This window comes from Carcharhinus amblyrhynchos, chromosome 10 (genome assembly GCF_965287045.1).
Source record: "Carcharhinus amblyrhynchos chromosome 10, sCarAmb.v2.hapA, whole genome shotgun sequence".
NCBI lineage: Eukaryota > Metazoa > Chordata > Chondrichthyes > Carcharhiniformes > Carcharhinidae > Carcharhinus > Carcharhinus amblyrhynchos.
The window spans coordinates 97386208-97405709 of NC_137333.1; the positions used below are offsets into that span (position 1 = coordinate 97386208).

The window sequence follows — 19502 nt, forward strand, 5'->3', positions numbered from 1 at the left end:
AGGGGGTTTTAGTTAAGTTGGGCAGCATGGTCGGTGCAGGCTTGGAGGGCCGAAGGGCCTGTTCCTGTGCTGTAATTTTCTTTATTCTTTGTACCTTATATTTATGCTCCCTAACTCTGGCTAAACCCAACAAGTGGAAAAATCTTGTCTACACCTACATACTGAACTCTTACTCTTCGAAATCTCAAAGAATTCTATCCAGTCGCTCTCCAAATTTTCACTTTCTGACCGAAAAGAGCGCCAGCCTGTACGAGCTTTCCAGACAGGTACAACTTCTTAACCTAGTTATTAAATGTCTGCTGATGGTTCAGTGGTACAATGGTTTGGACTGAAATACTTCCTATAGTTCAGTGCGTAGAACCACAGAATCCTTACAGTGCAGAAGGAGGCCTTTCAGCCCATCAAGTCTGCGCCAACTCTCCATAAGATGGTCACACCCAGGTCCACCCACTCTGCCCTAACCCCGTAAATTTGGGCATTTACCATGGCTATTCCGCTTAACTTACACATCTTTGAACACTAAGGGGTAATTCAGCATGATCAATCTCCCGAATCTGCAAATCTTTGGAGTGCAGAGAGAGTTTTATTCCCTTAATTATATAATGACCTATCTGGCAGTGCCTGCTGCTCACACTACACACCTGCAGTAAAAAGTGTGCTATTTCCTATCACTTGCATCATCTTGCACATGCGTGGTGTAAGAGTAGAAACATTTTTAGGAGGAAGGAGAGTCTTTTAGTCCTATCTTATTTCCCTGTCCAAAATTTAATACGATTCTGTCTCTCTCCAAAACTGCTACCCAATTGTTCATTTATATCGTCTGGCTCAATGGTGCTCTCGGATAACTTTCTACACAAATCCATTACCTGTTCGGTAATGTGCCTGTCTTCCCTTCTTATAAAATTCTAACAGGACTAGACAGGGTAGATGCAGGGAGGATATTCCCAGTGGTGAGGGAGTCCAGAACCAGGGGTCACAGTCTGAGGATTCAGGGTAGCCCATTTAGGATGGAGGTGAGGAGACATTTCTTCACCCAAAGAGTGGTGAGCCTGTGAAATTCATTACCGCAGGAAGTTGTTGATGCTAAAACATTGGGTGTATTCAAGAGGCAGCTGGATATAGCACTTGGGGCGATGAGATCAAGGATTATGGGCAGAAAGTAGGATTAGGCTATTGAGTTGGCTGATCAGCCATGATCGTAATGAATGGTGGAGCAGGCGCGAAGGGCCGAATGGCCTCCTCCTGCTCCGACCTTCTATGTTTCTATGTCTATTTTTTTCACGTTTGAACTATTTCCTGGCAATTGAACCCTCTGCCATCATGACCAAAATAGCCTGGATTGCATTTTTTTTGGGGCGGCAGGTGGTGCAATGGTTAGCACTGCTGCCTCACAGCTCCAGAGACCCGGATTCGATTCCCGCCTTGGGTCACTGTGTGGAATTTGCATGATCTCCCTGTGTCTGTGTGGGTCAGTTTCCTCCCACAGTCCAAAAATATGCTGGTTAGGTAGACTGGCCACGTTAAATTCTCCCTCAGTGTGCCCGAACAGGTACCGGAGTGTGGTGACTCGGGGATTTTCACAGTAACTTCATTGCAGTGTGGATGTAAGCCTACCCGTGACTAATAAATAAACTTTACTTTATTAGAGTCACAAGTAGGCTTACATTAACACTGCAATGAAATTATTGTGAAATTTCCGAAATTGCCACACTCCGGCATCTGTTCGGGTACAGTAAAGGAGAATTTAGCATGGCCAATGCATGCAACCAGCATTTTTTTCGGACTGTGGGAGAAAACCAGAGCACCCGGAGGAAACCCAGGCAGACACAAGGAGAACATGTAGACTCCACACAGACAGTGACCCTAGCTGGGAATCAAGCCCGGGTCCCCACACTTGGAATACTGTGTGCAGTTCTGGTCACCCTATTATAGAAAGGATATTATTAAACTAGAAAGAGTACAGAAAAGATTTACTGGGATGCTACCGGGACTTGATGGATTGAGTTATAAGGAGAGGCTGAATAGACTGTGAGGCAGCAGTGCTAACCACTGTGCCACCGTGCTGGCTTTGAGAAAAAAAGTGACTGAGAACACAATTCCTGAAAGACAATGCTTGAAAAGGCTCGATTACCTTGAAGAGCAACCAGGATGTTAACCACTTGCACAGTTTGAAGAGCCAGCTGGTGTGTTTGTAGAGATCTGTGTTGACAACCCCTGGGTCTACTACATTTGATGTCACGTGGCTCCCGTCAGTTGCCAGACGCTGCTGCAGTTGGTATGAGAAAAGGACGAGGGCAAGTTTGCTCTGTGCATAAGCTCCGTGGGGTGAATAATGAAGTCTGCATGGAGAGAAGCAACAAAATTGTATGGGCCAGTGCTATAACAATTTATTAGTTAATGCAATCCATGTACTGAACAACACTTGGCAGCAATTCACAATATTGTTTTCTTGTTGCACTCACATCACGTCCTTGCCTCTGTTTTTTAAATACAATTCTTTTCCATTTTTTAAATGCAATTCTTTTCTGTGCTTCCCTTGAGGAATATGGGTCCTAATTGCAGACAGTACATTCTAGTGGCTCAGCCAACCTACACTCAGCGAATGTTCTGGGGACCGGGTTCGAATCCCACCATGGCAGATGGAGGAGTTTAAATGTAATTAAAAAAATCTGGAATTGAGAATCTACTGATGTCTATGAAGCCGTTGTCGATTGTCGGAAAAACCCACTTGGTTCATTAATGTCCTTTAAGGGAGGAAATCTGCCGTCCTTGCCTGGTCTGGCCTACATGTGACTCTAGAGCACAGCAATGTGGTTGACTCTCAACTGCCCTGCAAGGACAACTAGGGATGGGCAATAAATGCTGGCCAGCCAGTGACGCCCATGTCCCACGAGTGAATTAAAAAAAAAGTACCTCAAGACGACCAATGTGTATTAGTCTGGACTGTATTTATCAGCAAGATAGTCCACCAAGTTGAACATTGTAACAATCCCTAACACTGTTCTCATTCTGCACCCACGCTTGGTCATTTACAGACCAGGGAGATACTGGCAGCATGTGCGGGATACTCGATTAAATTCTCCCCCTTCGTTCCACGGTTGGGAAGGAGGGAAGCTAAAGTTAATTACAAGGCTTCCACTGCCTCACATCACGGAAGGAACATGCGACTGAATCTGCATTTTTTTCAAGTACTGTCGTTATGCAAGCTTGAGGGCTTTTGGGACATAATCTTAAAATCAGAGCTAGGCTGCTCTGGAAACACTTCTTCACACAGAGGGTTGTGGGAATTTGGAACTTCCTCCCACATAAAAATATTGAGGCTGAGGGTAGGCGGTCAATAGAGCATTTCAAACTGCAATTGGGCAGCACCGTGGCACAGTGCTTAGCACTGCTGCCTCACAACGCCAGGGACCTGGGTTCAAATCAAGCCTCAGGTCACTGTCTGAGTGGAGTTCACACATTCTCCCCATGTCTGCATGGGTTTCCTTCAGGTGCTCCAATTTCCTCCTACACCCCAAAGATGTGCGGGTTAGGTTGATTGACCATGCTAAATTGCCCCTTAGTGTCAGGGGGATTAGCAGGGCAAATACGTAGGGATATAGGGATGGGGTCTGGGTGGGATTATTGGTGGTGCAGGGTCAATAGGCTGAATGGCCGCTTTTTGCACTGTGGGGATTCTATGATTCTATGAAAGTGGAGTCACAGGTGGACAGAGTGGTGGAAGGAGGCATTCAGCATGCTTGGCTTCATTGGTCAGAACACTGAATGCAGGAGTTGGGACAAGTTGAAGTTGAAGTTGTACAAGACACTGGTAAGGCCACACTTGGAATATTGTGTGCAGTTCTGGTCACCCTGTTATAGAAAGGATATTATTAAACTAGAAAGAGTACAGAAAAGATTTACTGGATGCTACCGGGACTTGATGGATTGAGTTATAAGGAGAGGCTGGGGGGTTTCCTTATAGAGTCTACAAAATAATGAGGGACATAGACAATATCTTTTCCCAAAGATAGGGGAATTTAAAACTAGAGGGCATAGGTTTAAGGTGAGAGGGGAGAGATACAAAAGTATCCAGAGGGACAATTTTTTCACACAGAGGGTGGTGAGTGTCTGGAACAAGTTGCCAGAGGTAGTAGTAGAGCGGGTACAATTTTATCTTTTAAAAAGCATTTAGATAGTTACATGGGTATGATGGGTATAGAGGGATATGGGCCAAATGCGGGCAATTGGGATTAGCTGAGGAATTAAAAAAAAAAGGGGCGGCATGGACGAGTTGGGCCGAAGGGCCTGTTTCCATGCTGTAAACCTCTATGACTCTAATTGACAGGGTTTTGTTCAGCAAGGGTGTTAAGAATTACAGATTCAAGTAGGCAGATGGAACTAAAATACAGATTAGCTCTGTGTTAACTAAATGCCAAACTAGGCTTGAGATGCAGAATGGTCCATTCTCTGTTGCCTGTGTTCTGGGCCAATAAAAGAACAAACACAGGATATATACTGTGCTTGCTGTCTTGCAGATATAAGTCTGAGAACTCTGCAGGAAGAGATCTTATTTTCATTGCACACTGGGATCTGCCACCTGCAGATTCTGTGGGTAAACCTAATATGCTGTGAACATCTTTGTGTGTTTCGGTCATTCTGCATTCAATCCTTGGAAACTAAAGGTATGGCGACTCAACTGATTTACATCAGAAGTGGTGCAGTCTCCCTTGCATTATCTGGCTGCATGTTATAAAGGTGGTATGCATTTCGAACAGGGTGAGTTCCGTCCTTATTTCAAATGCTACAGAGATTGCATTAACCTACCCCCCCAGTCTTTCTCTTGAGTAAAATCAGAAACTACTGGATAAACTCAGCAGGTCTGGCACCACCTATGGCGAGAGAGACAGAGTTAATGTTTCAGGGCAATGGCCTTTCGTCAGAACTCAAAAAAGTTAAGAGATTTTAACAGTTTTTAAACAAGTGCACAGCGAGGGAAAAGAGAAAGTGATGAGAGGGTGGTTGGGGGGTGGTGGGGGAGGCAGTTGGAAGAAGAGGTGATTTGGGAAAAAGAAATGGGGAGATCTGTGAGGGGATGCAAAGCACCATTAATTAAACATCAAAACGAACAAAGGATAAGCACCTGGAAAAGATTGTTTTTATTCAAAGGACAAAGAACAAAGAAAAGTACAGCACAGAAACAGGCCCTTCAGCCCTCCAAACCTGTGCTGATCATGATGCTCTGACTGAAAAAAACCTTCTGCCTTTATTCGGACCATATCCCTCTATTTCCGCCCTATTCATGCACCCATCCAGATGCCTCTTAAATGTTGCTAATGTGTCTGCTTCGACCTCTCCTTCTGGCAGCGCATTCCAGGCACCCACCACTCTCTGCATGAAAAACTTACCCTGCACATCTCCCTTAAACTTTCCCCCCTCACCTTGAATCTGTGCCCCCTAATAATTGTCACTTCCACGCTGTGAAAAAGCCTCTGAATATTCACCCCATCTGTGCCTCTCATTCGTTCATGGAATGTGGGCATCACTGGCTGGGCCAGTATTTATTGCCCATTCCTGAGGGCATTTAAGAGACAACCACATTGCTGGGGCTCTGGAGTCACATATAGGCCAAACCAGGTAAGAACAACAGATCTCTTTCCCTAACAGACATTTGTGAACTAGATGGGGTTTTTTTTAATGACAATTGACAACGGTTTCATTGTCATCATTAGACTTCCAATTCCAGAATTTTAGTGAATCCAAATTTCACCATCTGCTGTGGTGGGATTTGAACTTGGGTCCCCAGAGCATTACCCTAGCTCTCTGGATTACTAACCCAGTGACAGTACCACTGCGCCATTGCTTCCCCAGATGTGTAGAGTAAGTGTAAATGACAATGGTGGAACAGTTACAACCTGAAATAGTTACAATCTGAATCAGTCACGGTCTGAATCAGTTACGGTCTGAAACAGTTACGGTCTGAATCAGTTACAATCTGAAACAGTTACGGTCTGAAACAGTTACAGTCTGAAACAGTTACGGTCTGAAAGTTAGTCTGAAACAGTTACAGTCTGAAACAGTCACAATCTGAAACAGTTACAAATCTGAAACAGTTATGGTTTGAAAGTTAGTCTGAAACAGTTACGGTCTGAAACAATTACAACCTGAAACAGTTACACTCTGAAACAGTTACACTTTACACTCTGAAACAGTTACACTTTACACGCTGAAACAGTTACAGCCTGAAACAGTTATGGTCTGAAACTTCTGGGCTCAATGTTGAGTCCAATAGGCCAGAAAGAGCTTCATTAAAAAAAATCTGAGCTGCCGTTTTTCAATCTAGTCAGAATGGGAATGGGATAGAGAATTAAATGTGGCAGCAGTTGAAGGATCAGGGTCTCATTTATGGACTGAACAGACGCCTTTTTTCATAGGGTCATGGGATGTGTGTGTTGCTAGCATTGTCAACATTCAGTGTCCATCCCTAACTGCCCTTGTGAAGGAGGCAAAGAGCCAGTGTCCAGCAAAACAATCACTCAGTCTGCACTTTACTTCTCCAAAGCAGAGGAGACACGTTAAATATCTAACATTTTCCAGTTCTGACAAAAGATCATTGACCTGAAGTGCTTATTTTGTTTCTCTATGCTATCTGCGTATTTACAGCATTTTCTGTAATAGTTTAAGATTTGCAGTATCTGCAGTATCTTGCTGAATATAACAAGCTGTTGTGTCTAGTGTACACACCTTGTTATATCCAGTGTATGCACCCTGTCGTATCCCGTGTACATGCCCTGCCATGTCCAGTGTACGCCCTCTGCCATGCCCAGTGTACATTCCCTGTCGTGTCCAATGTATAATACCATGCTTGATATTAAAATAACTGCAGAACTCCAAACATAAAGGAATTATTATGGAATTATCAGTGCTGTTGGTGAATGAAATGACCTATGCCATTCTATAAGTAAGCTCTTATACTCAGAATTAATGACAAAATAATTAACTATGCCTGGAATGATAATTGGAGATGCTAGAGGAAGCTAATTTCTGGATTTGGCTAGACCCCTGGGAGGGAATTACAGGCAATAATTTAGTCAATGGGGTTTAGACATCTTAAACATAGAATGATTGATGCCTGGAAGTTGTTACAAGCTAATATTCCAAATTAGTTGTTCATTTACTGTTTTGTACTGGGTAAGATCTACAAATGCTGCATGTAACCAGCTTGACATTTCCCCTGCCCTGCTGTTAAAGTACACAACAATAACAATACCAAAGGGATGAGGACAGGGTATTATGTGGGGCCCCTCCTGTGTTGGAACAGACAAGAGTGAAGCTTATTTCTCGGTAGTTCATTAGCAGACATGTTAAATTACTCTAATTATGAAGTGACGGGTGGAAGCTGGATGCTGTCCTGGAGACTTTTCCAATCTTACAACCCTTGCTCGGCCATATTAATACAGCTCAGGCGCGTACGCTGCAGTACTTGTGAGCAGAAAAGCTCTGTGAGGCTTCTCACAGCGGGTGGTATTCCCCAAGCATGAGCTGTCTGCAATATCACAAATTTAAAATCTTATTTAACATTTTTTGAGAACACAAAGTCATATTCCACTGACAACTCTACCATGCGACCATCTCTCTTGATCTTCTCACTTCCTCAGAGCTGTCAGGCTGCTGGGGTCCAAAATCCACATCTGGATTAGCATATTTTTCCACCTGTCAGATATCCTCTCCCAGGCCACTGGTCAGCTGAGTGTGCAACCTTGGTGTCCCCTCTGACCCTGAGCTAGTCTTCCAATCCCATATCCTGTCCATCACCGAGATGGTCTACTTTCTCTAATGTGGTCTGCTTTCTTGTCCATTCTTTGCCTTTTGCAATGTTCGAGTGAACAACACCTCACCTTCTGGTTGGGCATTTTACAGCCTTGCGGACTAAACTTTGAGATAGAGTCATAAATGTTCACAGCGTGGAAACAGGCCCTTCAGCCCAACTTACCCTTTTTTTAAACCCCTAAGCTAGTCCCAATTGCCTGCATTTGGCCCATATCCCTCTATAGCTATCTTACCCATGTAACTGTCTAAAAGCTTTTTAAAAGACAAAATTGTACCTGCCTCTACTACTCCCTCTGGCAGCTTGTTCCAGCCATTCATCACCCTCTGTGTGAAAAAATTGCCCCTCTGGACAAAATGTTGTTTCTCTCCACTCTCACTTTAAACCTTTGCCCTCTAGTTTTAGACTCCCCCATCTTTGGGAAAAAATATGGCGGAGCAGACTCAATGGGTTGAATGGCCTAATTCTGCTACAATGTCTTATGGTCTTTTTCTCATCTGATAAGACTGACGTAACTTTTATTTCCTCGTTTAGCTCTTAAAATATTATTACAAACAGTCCCATTTTCTTGTTCCTTTATGTCTGATTTTTATCCCCTTTTAATCCTCCCTGGAATTCTCCTCGTAGCTCTGAAGCTTTTCGCTTTCTTCGTTGTAACAACTCATGCCGATGTTTGGTTCTATTCCTTTAACCAATGATCAGAAGACCCAAGATCAGACCAACTACGCCTTGACAGATGACATGGAGATGCTGAAGTTGGACTGGGGTAAACACAGTAAGCTGGGAGACTTTTGACAGATGACAACAGCATTTGAATCAGGCAGCTATTTTAGACAAACATGCGAGTGTATGAATAATCTACTCTACATTTTAAAGACTCAAAAGTTGCCTTTGTTAAGGCAACACTTCATTGGTTTAGGCATCAAAGTCAACTGCATCACTGTCTACAGTAATGCCATGTAAGTAACCTTACTGTGACAAGTCTTTGCTAAAATAGTGCATGATCTATCCCTTTGTGGTGCCTTGCTGGGAGAGAAGTACAAAAAAAGCTTGCGCTGGACACACAGAGCGCCAAATCTCTTAAGACTTACACCACAAATGTCAGCCTCAGGAATTGCTAGATGGGCCATCTAGTTCTCCTTCTACTTTCCTGGGAGTCACAAGATATGATGCTAATGGCACTGCTAACCAAATGTCACCTTCAATCTCTATCAGTCCGTCTGCAACAGGTCCAAAAAGGACTTAAGCTAATAGAGCCAAAATCACCACTTTCCTTCCCACGTCTGCAACACTTAACTCTTTCACGTCTCATATACAGTGACAGCAGGCAAACGTTTAGTTCAAGAACATACTTCTTTCCTGCTGCCATCAGCCTTTTGAATGGACCTACAGCTCAGTGGCACAGTGATTAGCACTGCTGCCTCACAGCGCCAGGGATCCGGGTTCAATTCCAGTGTCGGGTCGCTGTCTGTGCGGAGCCTGCATGTTCTCCCCATGTTAGCGTCGGTTTTGTCTGGGTGCTCTGGTTTCCTCCCACAGTCCAAAGACGTGCAGGTTAGATTAATTGGCCACGCTAAACTAAACCTAGTGTCAGGGGATTAGCAGGGTAAATATGAGGGTTTACAGGAATAGGGCCTGGGTGGGATTGTGGTCAGTGCAGACTCAATGGGCTGAAAGGCCTCCTACTGCACTGTAGGGATTCTTTGATATTAAGCTGATCTTTCTCTACACCCTACCTATGATTGTCACTCTACATTCTGCACTCTCTCCTTTCCTTCTCCCCTATGTACTCTATGAGCGGGACGTATTGTTTGTATAGCACGCAAGAAATAATACTTTTCACTATACACTAATACATGTGACAGTAAAAAATCAAATCAAAAAAATCATTGTATCATTAGGTTTAGACTGACAATGGAACAGGACAAATAATAATCTACAGTAAGAATGATTTTGATTTCATTTGATTTATTACTGTCACATGTATTAACATACAGCAAAAAGCTTTGTTTTTTACGCACCATACAGCCAAAACATACCGTTCATAGAGAAGGAAACGAGAGAGTGTAAAGTGCAGTATTACAGTCTTAGCTAGGGCATAGAAAAGATCAACTTAATACATGGTAAGACCATTCAAAAGTCTGATGGCAGCAGGGAAGAAGCTGTTCTTGAGTCGGTTGGTATGTGAACTTAGACGTTTGTAACTTTGGAAGAGAGAATGCCGGGGGTGCGTAGGGTCCTTAATTACGCTGGCTGCTTTGCCAGTGCAGCAGGAAGCAGGAAGTGTAGACAGAGTGAATGGATGGGAGGCTGGTTTGCGTGATAGATTGGGCTACATTCATGACCTTTTGTGGTTCCTTGTGGTCTTGGGGACAGCCAACTTCTGTGGAACATCTGGGTCACATAAACTGGAATCAATAATACAAAAGCAAAATACTGCAAATACTGCAGAACCTGAAACAAAAACAGAAAATGCTGGAAAATGTCAGCAGGTCTGGCAGCATCTGTGGAGGGAGAATAGAGCCAACGTTTCGAGTCTGGAAAGTTTGGTTTTGATGAAGAGTAACCAGACTTGAAACGTTGGCTCTGATCTCTCGCCACAGATGCTGCCAGACCTGCTGAGATTTTGCACCCAAATGTTGGCTGGGAGCTGAATAAGTTATTATAATGAGTATTTACATCTAATTAGACTGAAATCTACTGACCCACAAGTGTATCTCCCCCACACGCCCCCGACCCCCACACCCCTCCTCCCCTCGCACCGCCAGGAACATTTCACTCCAGCAGGGTTTACAACTAGTGGGGAGCCGGCAAGCCCAACCCTGCTGGGGTGAAGTGGGGGAGGGCCACAAGGACCCTCAGGAGGTTGAGGGGTAAGGAGGTGCTCCCTGGGTACTGGCAGCTTGGCAGTGACAGCCTGGTCCCCTGACACTGCCCAAGGGACAAAGTGCCAATGCCCAGGGGGTACCTTGGCACTCTGCCCACTGGGCATCAGGCACTGCAAAAGGGGTCGGGCCGGACAGGGGGTGGGGGTGGGAGGCAGGGCTTCGGGGGGGGTTTGGGGTATGGAGAGAGATCTGTGGGGGCGGGTGGTCCCTTTGCCACTCTACACTCGGGTTTGGTGGCCTGATCAGAGCTAAGCTGCCAGCCTCTCCGGTGGGATTAGCCTCCGTCCACAGCTTTTTAATGATAGTCACACTAAGGCACTCTGCACTGCACAGAGCGTGGGAGATACATTCTGAAAAACCGGCTGAGAAAAAACACCAGGATTTACTCCAGTTTTTAATGCAAATTCGCCATTCAGACTTTTTCTGGGGAGAATCCCACCCTTTGAGTTCACACTCCCAAATACTTCAACCAAATCCAAGCTATTTACAACCAAAAGACACTGTAATCTTTTCTAAAGGAAATACTTGTGCATCATGGTGCCTTTCTCGACTTTAGGGCACTGTGAAATGAGTTACAGTCAATTAAGTATTACTGAAGCATAGTCAGTGTTGTAATATGAAATGCAGCAGGCAATTAGCACACAGCAAGCTCCCACAAACAGCGATGATAAAACAACCAGATAATCTGTTTGAATGATAAAAGCAAATTACTGCGGATGCTGGAATCTGAAACTAAAACTAAAAATGCTGGAAAAGCTCAGCAGGTCTGACAGCCATGCTTTCAGGCTCACTCAGATTTTCCAGCATGATCAGCCAGCCTCCCATCCATTGACTCTGTCTACACTTCCCGCTGCCATGGAAAAGCAGCCTAATTAAGGACACCACGCACCCCGGACATTCTCTCTTTCACCTTCTTCCGTCGGGAAAAAGCCACAAAAGTCTGAGGTCACGTACCAACGACTCGAGAATAGCTTTTTCCCTGCTGCTGTCAGACTTTTGAATGGACTTACTTTGCATTAAGTCGAACTTTCTTTACACCCTAGCTGTGACTGTAACGCTACATTCTGCACGCTCTCATTTCATTCTCTATGAACAGTATGCCTTGTCTGCATAGCGCGCAAGAAACAATACTTTCATTGTATGTTAATACATGTGACAATAATAAATCAAATCAAATCAAAATCTGTTCCAATGAATGTTAAATATTGATCAGGGCCTCAGATCCGAGATCTTTTACAATCCATCTGAAAAGCTGGATGGGCTCTCAGTTTAAAGCAAGTTGATGCAGAGGGGCGACCTGATTGAAGTCTACTAGATTATGAGGGGAATGGACAGAGTGGATAATCAAAAGCTTTTTCCCAGGACGGAACATTGGGAGGCATAGTTTTAATGTGTGAGGGGCAAGGTTTAAAGGAGATGTATGAGGCAAGATTTTTTTACACTGAGGTTGGTGGGTGCCTGGAACTCGCTGTCAGGGGATGTAGTGGATGCAGATATGATAGCGAATTTTAAGGGGCGTCTGGGCAAATATATGAATACAATGGGAATAGAGGGGTATGGTCCCTGGAAGGGTAGGGGGTTTTAGTTCAGATGGGTGGAATGATTGATGCAGGCTTGGAGGATCAAAGAGCCTGTTCCTGTGCTGTAATTTTCTTTGTTCTTTGTTTAGTACAGGTATCTCTCAGTCCTGTACAGAAGCATCAGCCTAGAATAACAAGGAAATTAAGGACCTTGCGCTCCCCGGACATTCTTTCTTCTACCTTCTTCCGTCAGGAAAAAGATACAAAAGTCTGAGGTCATGTACCACTGGCTCAAGAACAGCTTCTTCCCTGCTACTGTCAGACATTTGAATGGACTTACCTTGCATTAAGTTGACTTTCTCTACACCCTAGCTATGACAGTAACACTACATTCTGCACTCTCTTGTTTCCTTCCCTATGAACAATATGTTTTGCCTGTATAGCGCGCAAGAAACAATACTTTTCACTGTATATTAATACATGTGACAATATTAAATCTAATCAAACCAAACCGAATCAAATCAAAGGATGTTGCCAGGAACGGAGAAATGTAGCTGCGAGGGAAGATTGGATAGACTGGGTTTATTTTCTTTGGAACAGAAGCAGTGAAGGGAGAATTTATTTGAGGTGTACAAGCCTCTCGAGTTGATTTGAACTGTCTCCTCACCTCCATCCTAAATGGTCTACCCTGAATCCTCAGACTGTGACCCCTGATCACAGGTGAACAAAACAATTGAAAAATTATAGAGGAATGGAGGGACCTAAGAATGTACGTCCATAAATCCCTGAAGGTAGCAGGACAGGTAAGTTAAGATGGCCGAGAAGACATAAGAAATACTTTCCTCTATTAACTGAGACCTGGAGTTTAAGAATAGGGAGATAATATTGCAACAGGAAGGATATGATCACACTAAAATAGGTACGAGGATGTTGCTAGGAATGGAGGATTTTATCCATGAGGAAAGATTGGATAGGCTGGGTTTACTTTCTTTGGAACAGAAGATGTGAAGGGAAAATTCATTTGTGGTGCACAAAATTTCAAATATTCTCTTATTTACCTGTTTCTTGTGAAGGGTGATAGTGTAATTCTTCCCTGAAACACAAAGCATCTATTTACTATATTCATGATTCAATCTTTGTATTAATGAAGCTTTTTGATGTATTCCTGAGCAAATTTCAACATTTTAAGCAAGAGGGAGGTGACTAGTGGGGTGCCCCAGGGGTCGGTGCTGGGGCCTCAGCTATTTACCATTTATATAGATGATCTGGAGGAGGGAACCGAGTGCAGGGTGTCGAAATTTGCTGATGACACCAAGATTGGGGGAAAGGCAAATTGTGCGGAGGGTGTGGAGAGTCTGCAGAAGGATCTAGATAGGCTGGGCGAATGGGCCAGGAAATGGCAAATGGAATTTAATGTTGGCAAGTGTGAGGTGGTCCACTTTGGTAGGAAGAATGGTAGGAAGGACTATTACTTACGTGGCGAAAAACTGCAGCAGGCGACGGTGCAGAGGGACCTCGGGGTCCTTGTGCATGAGTCGCAAAAACCCAGCTTGCAGGTGCAGCAGGTGGTCAGGAAGGCGAATGGGATGCTGGCCTTCATAGCGAGGGGGATTGAATATAAAAGTAGGGAGGTCTTGCTGCAGCTGTATAGGGCATTGGTGAGGCCGCAGCTGGAGTACTGTGTGCAGTTTTGGGCGCCGCACCTGCGCAAGGATATTTTGGCCCTGGAGGGAGTGCAGAGGAGGTTTACTAGGCTGATACCGGAGTTGAGGGGGTTGAGCTATGAGGAGAGGCTGAATAAACTAGGCTTGTACTCGTTAGAGTTTAGAAGAATGAGGGGAGATCTCATTGAGACGTATAAGATGATGAATGGGATGGATAGGATAGAGGTGGAGAGACTCTTCCCGCTCAAAAAAGACAGTAGGACTAGGGGGCACAGCCTCAAGATAAAGGGGAGGCGGTTTAGAACGGAGTTGAGGAGGAACTTCTTCACTCAAAGGGTGGTGAATCTCTGGAATTCTCTGCCCGTTGAAGTGGTGGAGGCTGCCTCGCTAAATATTTTTAAGAAGCGGGTTGATGGGTTCTTGATAAAAGAGGGGATTAAGGGTTATGGGGAGAGGGCGGGAAAGTGGAACTGAGCCACGACAGATCAGCCATGATCTTATTGAATGGCGGGGCAGGCTCGAAGGGCTAGATGGCCTACTCCTGCTCCTATTTCTTATGTTCTTATGTTCTTATAATAATGAGTGTTAGAATATTGTTTATTGGCAAGAGAGGCATGGAAAGATATGGAGCACGGAAGGAGTCCATTTGGGCCATTGCTTCAGTGCTAGCCATGAAATTATCCAGTCCAGTCTCATCTCACCTTTCAATTTTTTTGCCCCTAGTCCTAGATTGTAGCACCATGGATAATGAGTGACTATAAAGTAGAACGGATAATGAGTAACTATTTCCCTTACCAAACAGGTCAATAACCAGGAGGCATAGATTTAAAGTGATTGGTGCAAAGACGAAGAGGGATTTCAGGGTTGAACAGGGAGGTTGAAGGGAAATTTCTTTGCCCAAAGGGTTGCTGGGATCTGGGACTCATTACTTGAAAGGATGAATAAAGGCAGAAATCCTCATCGCAAAATAATTGGACAAACATTTGCGGTGCTACAATCTAGCAAAGAACTGAAAGGTGGGATGAGACTAGACTGATAATGCTTGCATGGCTAGCACAGAAGCAAGGGCTCAAATGGACACCTTCTGTGCTCCGTATCTTTGCATGCCTCTCTTGCCAATAAACAACATTCTAACATTCCTCATTATCCACATAAAATAATGTTGCAATTTGCTCAGGAATACATCAAAAATCTTCTAAACATCATTAATATAAAGACTGAATCATGAATATAGGAAACAGATACTTTGTGCTTCTGGGAAAAATCAGACTATCAACCTTCACAAAAAACAGGCAAGTAAGAGTTGGAAGAATGTTTGGTACAGAAAAGGAAACCAAAGTTCTCAAGGGGCATTATAATGATGACTAATTGACGTCATGGATGTCACTAGATGAAGGTTTAAGGGTGAAGCCATCAGAGATGTTACCCATTTGTTGGATTTGAAAGAGACATGAGTGTCTTTGAAGAATCAAAAGAAACAAGCTTTGCTTTACTACATTAAAGGCTGCAGTGGAAATCAAGACATGGCAATTAGAACATTGCAATGCAAGAGGCATGGGGGTTGTGAATATTGAGGACACTCTGAAAGAAGTTTGCAACTGCAAAGTGAATCATTAGCAGAGAGGAAATGACAAACTGGGAGACAGCAGAGGCCTAGGGATCATCTTATTGGGTGTCACAGTGGCAATGTGGTTAGCATAGCTGCCTCATAATGCGAAGGACCCAGGGTCATTTCTGGCCTTAGCTGACTGTCTGTGTGGAATTTGCACATTCTCTCTGTGTCTGCGTGGGTTTCTTCCATTTCCTCTCACAATCCAAAGATGTGTTGGTTAACTGGACTTGTCATAGTAAACTGCCCTTTAGTGTCCAAAGATGTGCAGCTCAGGTGGATTAGCCATGCTAAATTGTCCTTTAACATCCCAAGATTGTTAGGTTAGGGAGATTAGCCATGATAAATGTATGGGGTTATGGGGATAGGATGGGGAAAGGGCCTGGGTAAGATACTCTATCAGAGAGTTGGTGCAGTCTTGATGGATCGAATGGCCTCTTTCTGCACTGTAGGGCTTCTATGATTCTATGAAGAACCTCAAATTATAGGTGTTAGATGAGAAAATTCCACTGCTCTTTTTTTGGAATACTGCCTTGGGATCCTTTACAATGAGGGCAAATAGGGCTTTGGCAAAACATCTCATTCAAGAGACACATTGAATAGTACAGAGGTCCTTCAGTGGGAATGCTATCCGGGATTCGGTCTCTGTAGTAGAATCCATTACCTAACTCAGAAGTGAGAGCTATTCACACCTGAGATCGATAGAGATGATTGATATCATTCCCAATGAGTTGCAAACAGTCAGAATTTACAGCAGGACTTAAAGCAATCAAGTGTACCTTACAACATGTAAAGCAAATAGAATCATAGAATCCCTACAGTGCAGAAGGAGGCGTTTCAATCCATCAAGTCTGCACCAACCACAATCTCACCTTAACCCAACTTAGTTACTCTGCTAATTCCTCTGACACTAAGAAACAATTTAGCATGGCCAATCAACCTAACCTGCACATCTTTGCAGTGTGGGGGGAAACCGGAGCACCCGGAGGAAATCCACGCAGTCACGGGGAGAGTGTGCAAATTCCACACAGAGCGACGCAAGCCGGGAATCGAACCCAGGTCCCTGGTGCTGTGAAGCGTCGATGGTAGTCATGATGTGGAGATGCCGGCGTTGGACTGGGGTAAACACAGTAAGAAGTCTAACAACATCAGGTTAAAGTCCAACAGGTTTATTTGGTAGTGGATTTTGCTACCAAATAAACCTGTTGGACTTTATCCTGGTGTTGTGAGACTTCTTGCTGTGAAGCAGCAGTGCTAACCATTGTGCCACCGTGCCACCCAAGATTGGAAAAGATAAAATCAAAAAGCGAACAAACAAAGCAAACAGGGTAAAAGCAAAATGTTGCAAATGCTAGAAAATGAAACAAAAACAGAAAATGCTGGGAAATCTCAGCAGGTCTGATAGCATCTGTGGAGAGAGAACAGAGCCAACGTTTCAAGTCTGGGTGACTCTTCATCAGAGGTCGAAACAAAGGAAGTCTATTTACAGTATCTATTTAGGAAGAGTTTGTACAAACTGCAGCAAACAGGACTCAACCATGATTGAAACGACAAATTTGTCTGACAAATTTACTGGAGTTCTATGAGGATGTGTCTAGGGCGGTGGATAGAGGAGAGCCGGTGGATGTGGTCTTTCTTGATTTTCAGAAGGCGTTTGACAAGGTACCTCACAAGAGGTTATTGTAGAAGGTCAGGGGACATGGAGTTGGGGGTAGGGTGTTAGCGTGGATAGAGGACTGGTTGTCAAATAGGAGGTAGAGAGTGGGGGTCAATGGGTGCTATTCGGATTGGCGGTTGGTGACTAGTGGAGTGCCTCAGGGGTCGGTGCTGGAGCCTCAGCTATTTACCATTTATATAGATGATCTGGAGGAGGGAACCGAGTGTATGGTATCGAAATTTGCTGATGACACCAAGATTGGTGGAACGGCAAATTGCGCGGAGGGTGTGGAGAGTCTGCAGAAGGATCTAGATAGGCTGGGCGAATGGGCCAGGAACTGGCAAATGGAATTTAATGTTGGCAAGTGCAAGGTGGTCCACTTTGGTAGGAATAACGGTAGGAAGGACTATTACTTACGTGGAGAAAAACTGCAGCAGGCGACGGTGCAGAGGGACCTCGGGGTCCTTGTGCATGAGTCGCAAAAACCCAGCTTGCAGGTGCAGCAGGTGGTCAGGAAGGCGAATGGGACGCTGGCCTTCATAGCGAGGGGGATTGAATATAAAAGTAGGGAGGTCTTGCTGCGGCTATATAGGGCATTGGTGAGGCCGCAGCTAGAGTATTGTGTGCAGTTTTGGGCGCCGTACTTACGCAAGGATATTTTCGCCTTGGAGGGAGTGCAGAGGAGGTTTACTAGGCTGATGCCGGAGTTGAGGGGGTTGAGCTATGAGGAGAGGCTGAATAAACTAGGCTTGTACACGTTAGAGTTCAGAAGAATGAGGGGAGATCTCATTGAGACGTATAAGATGATTAATGGGATGGATAGGATAGAGGTGGAGAGACTCTTCCTGCTCAGAAAGGACAGTAGGACTAGGGGGCACAGCCTCAAGATAAAGGGGGGTGCAGTTTAGAACGGAGTTGAGGAAGAACTTCTTCACTCAAAGGGTGGTGAATCTCTGGAATTCTCTGCCCGTTGAAGTGGTGGAGGCTACCTCGCTAAATATTTTTAAGGCGCGGGTTGATGGGTTTTTGATAAGAGAGGGGATTAAGGGTTATGGGGAGAGGGTGGGAATGTGGAACTGAGCCACGTCAGATCATCCATGATCTTATTGAATGGCGGGGCAGGCTCGAAGGGCCAGATGGCCTACTCCTGCTCCTATTTCTTATGTTCTTGTGTTCTTACGACAGCAAAACTCTCTCAATATTTTTTTCCAGCAGAATACAGTAAGTGGAGGATAATCAAATATTACAAACTGTGTGAGCAAAATAAATCCCAGTCACTTTCAGCAGTGTGGTCACCAGGACTGAATTATAGGAAATGACCCAGTCATTGTCAAGTTGGCTGGGAGTACTAATGTGATTGAATGCAGCTCATTCTTAAAGCCATCCTTTAAAGGGCAAGATCTTGTTTCATCCTTTGCTGAAGGAGAACCAGAAATCATGGAATAAGAGGTACAATATTGTAGCCTTATTGCCAACCTGCATTCTCTGAGGAATGCAGCTTTCTCTGCTGGGAACACACACAGTCATGGGATTAGCCTACTCTCGATGTCTGGTCAATGGGTTTATTCCCATCGTCAATGTTTTCATCACTGGCACGTCACAGTTTCGAAGAAACGGAGGTCAAAAAAAGGCAAACTATTTTTACTCGCACGCAGACAGACGCTGAAAATCTCAGCAGGTCTGATAGCATCTGTGGAGAGAGAATAGACTCAACGTCCCAGAACGATCCTTCGTCACAGCTATTTTTACCGTCCTTTTTTCTTGGGCTGTCCACATCAGTGGCTGAGAGATTAATCCTTGACTCCCTGGAGGGTTGTGATCCTGTTGGGAATGCTGACTTCTCTGGATGTGCACAATGTCGGACTGAAGGCACCGACGGCCGTCGCCTGGTGTAACCACTGGAATTTTCAGCTGAGGTCAAATAATTCAACACGTCCTTCCGACTAAATGTGGCACGTCCGTGTGTCAGTTAGTGTTAGAACAGGGAATGAAATTCCCCACCCAAACCTTTGTACCGTTCGAAGGAACACAGCTGATGGGTTAAGAGAGCTTAAAGTGCTTGCAAACACAGCTGGGATAAAAGCAAAAGGACATTTCTTTAAAAGCACTCTCCTGTTAATCACCAAGATGGAGACACTGGCATCGGACTTGGGTAGGCACAACAAGTAGTCTCACAACACCAGGTTAATGTCCAACAGGTTTATGTGGAAGCACGAGCTTTCGTAGCGCTGCTTCTCCAAAAGCTTGTGAACCTGTTGGAGTTTAACTTGGTGTTGTGAGACTACTGACTTAATCACTGAGGTACAGTTTTACAGCTCACAGGGACACAGTAACACAAGAAACCTATAACAACATAG

The 19502-nt window shown here is 44.5% G+C and overlaps 1 protein-coding gene across 2 annotated transcripts in view; it reads right to left on the minus strand.

Annotated features, from left to right (window-relative positions):
• dhrsx (dehydrogenase/reductase (SDR family) X-linked) overlaps positions 1 to 19502 on the minus strand; it is a 305898-nt gene that overhangs the window by 27883 nt on the left and 258513 nt on the right. For both annotated transcript variants that reach the window (XM_080197658.1, XM_080197657.1), the window contains exon 6: positions 2132 to 2339. In XM_080197658.1, coding sequence (XP_080053784.1) covers positions 2132 to 2339 — 208 coding nt within the window. The remainder of the gene's footprint in view (positions 1 to 2131; positions 2340 to 19502) is intronic.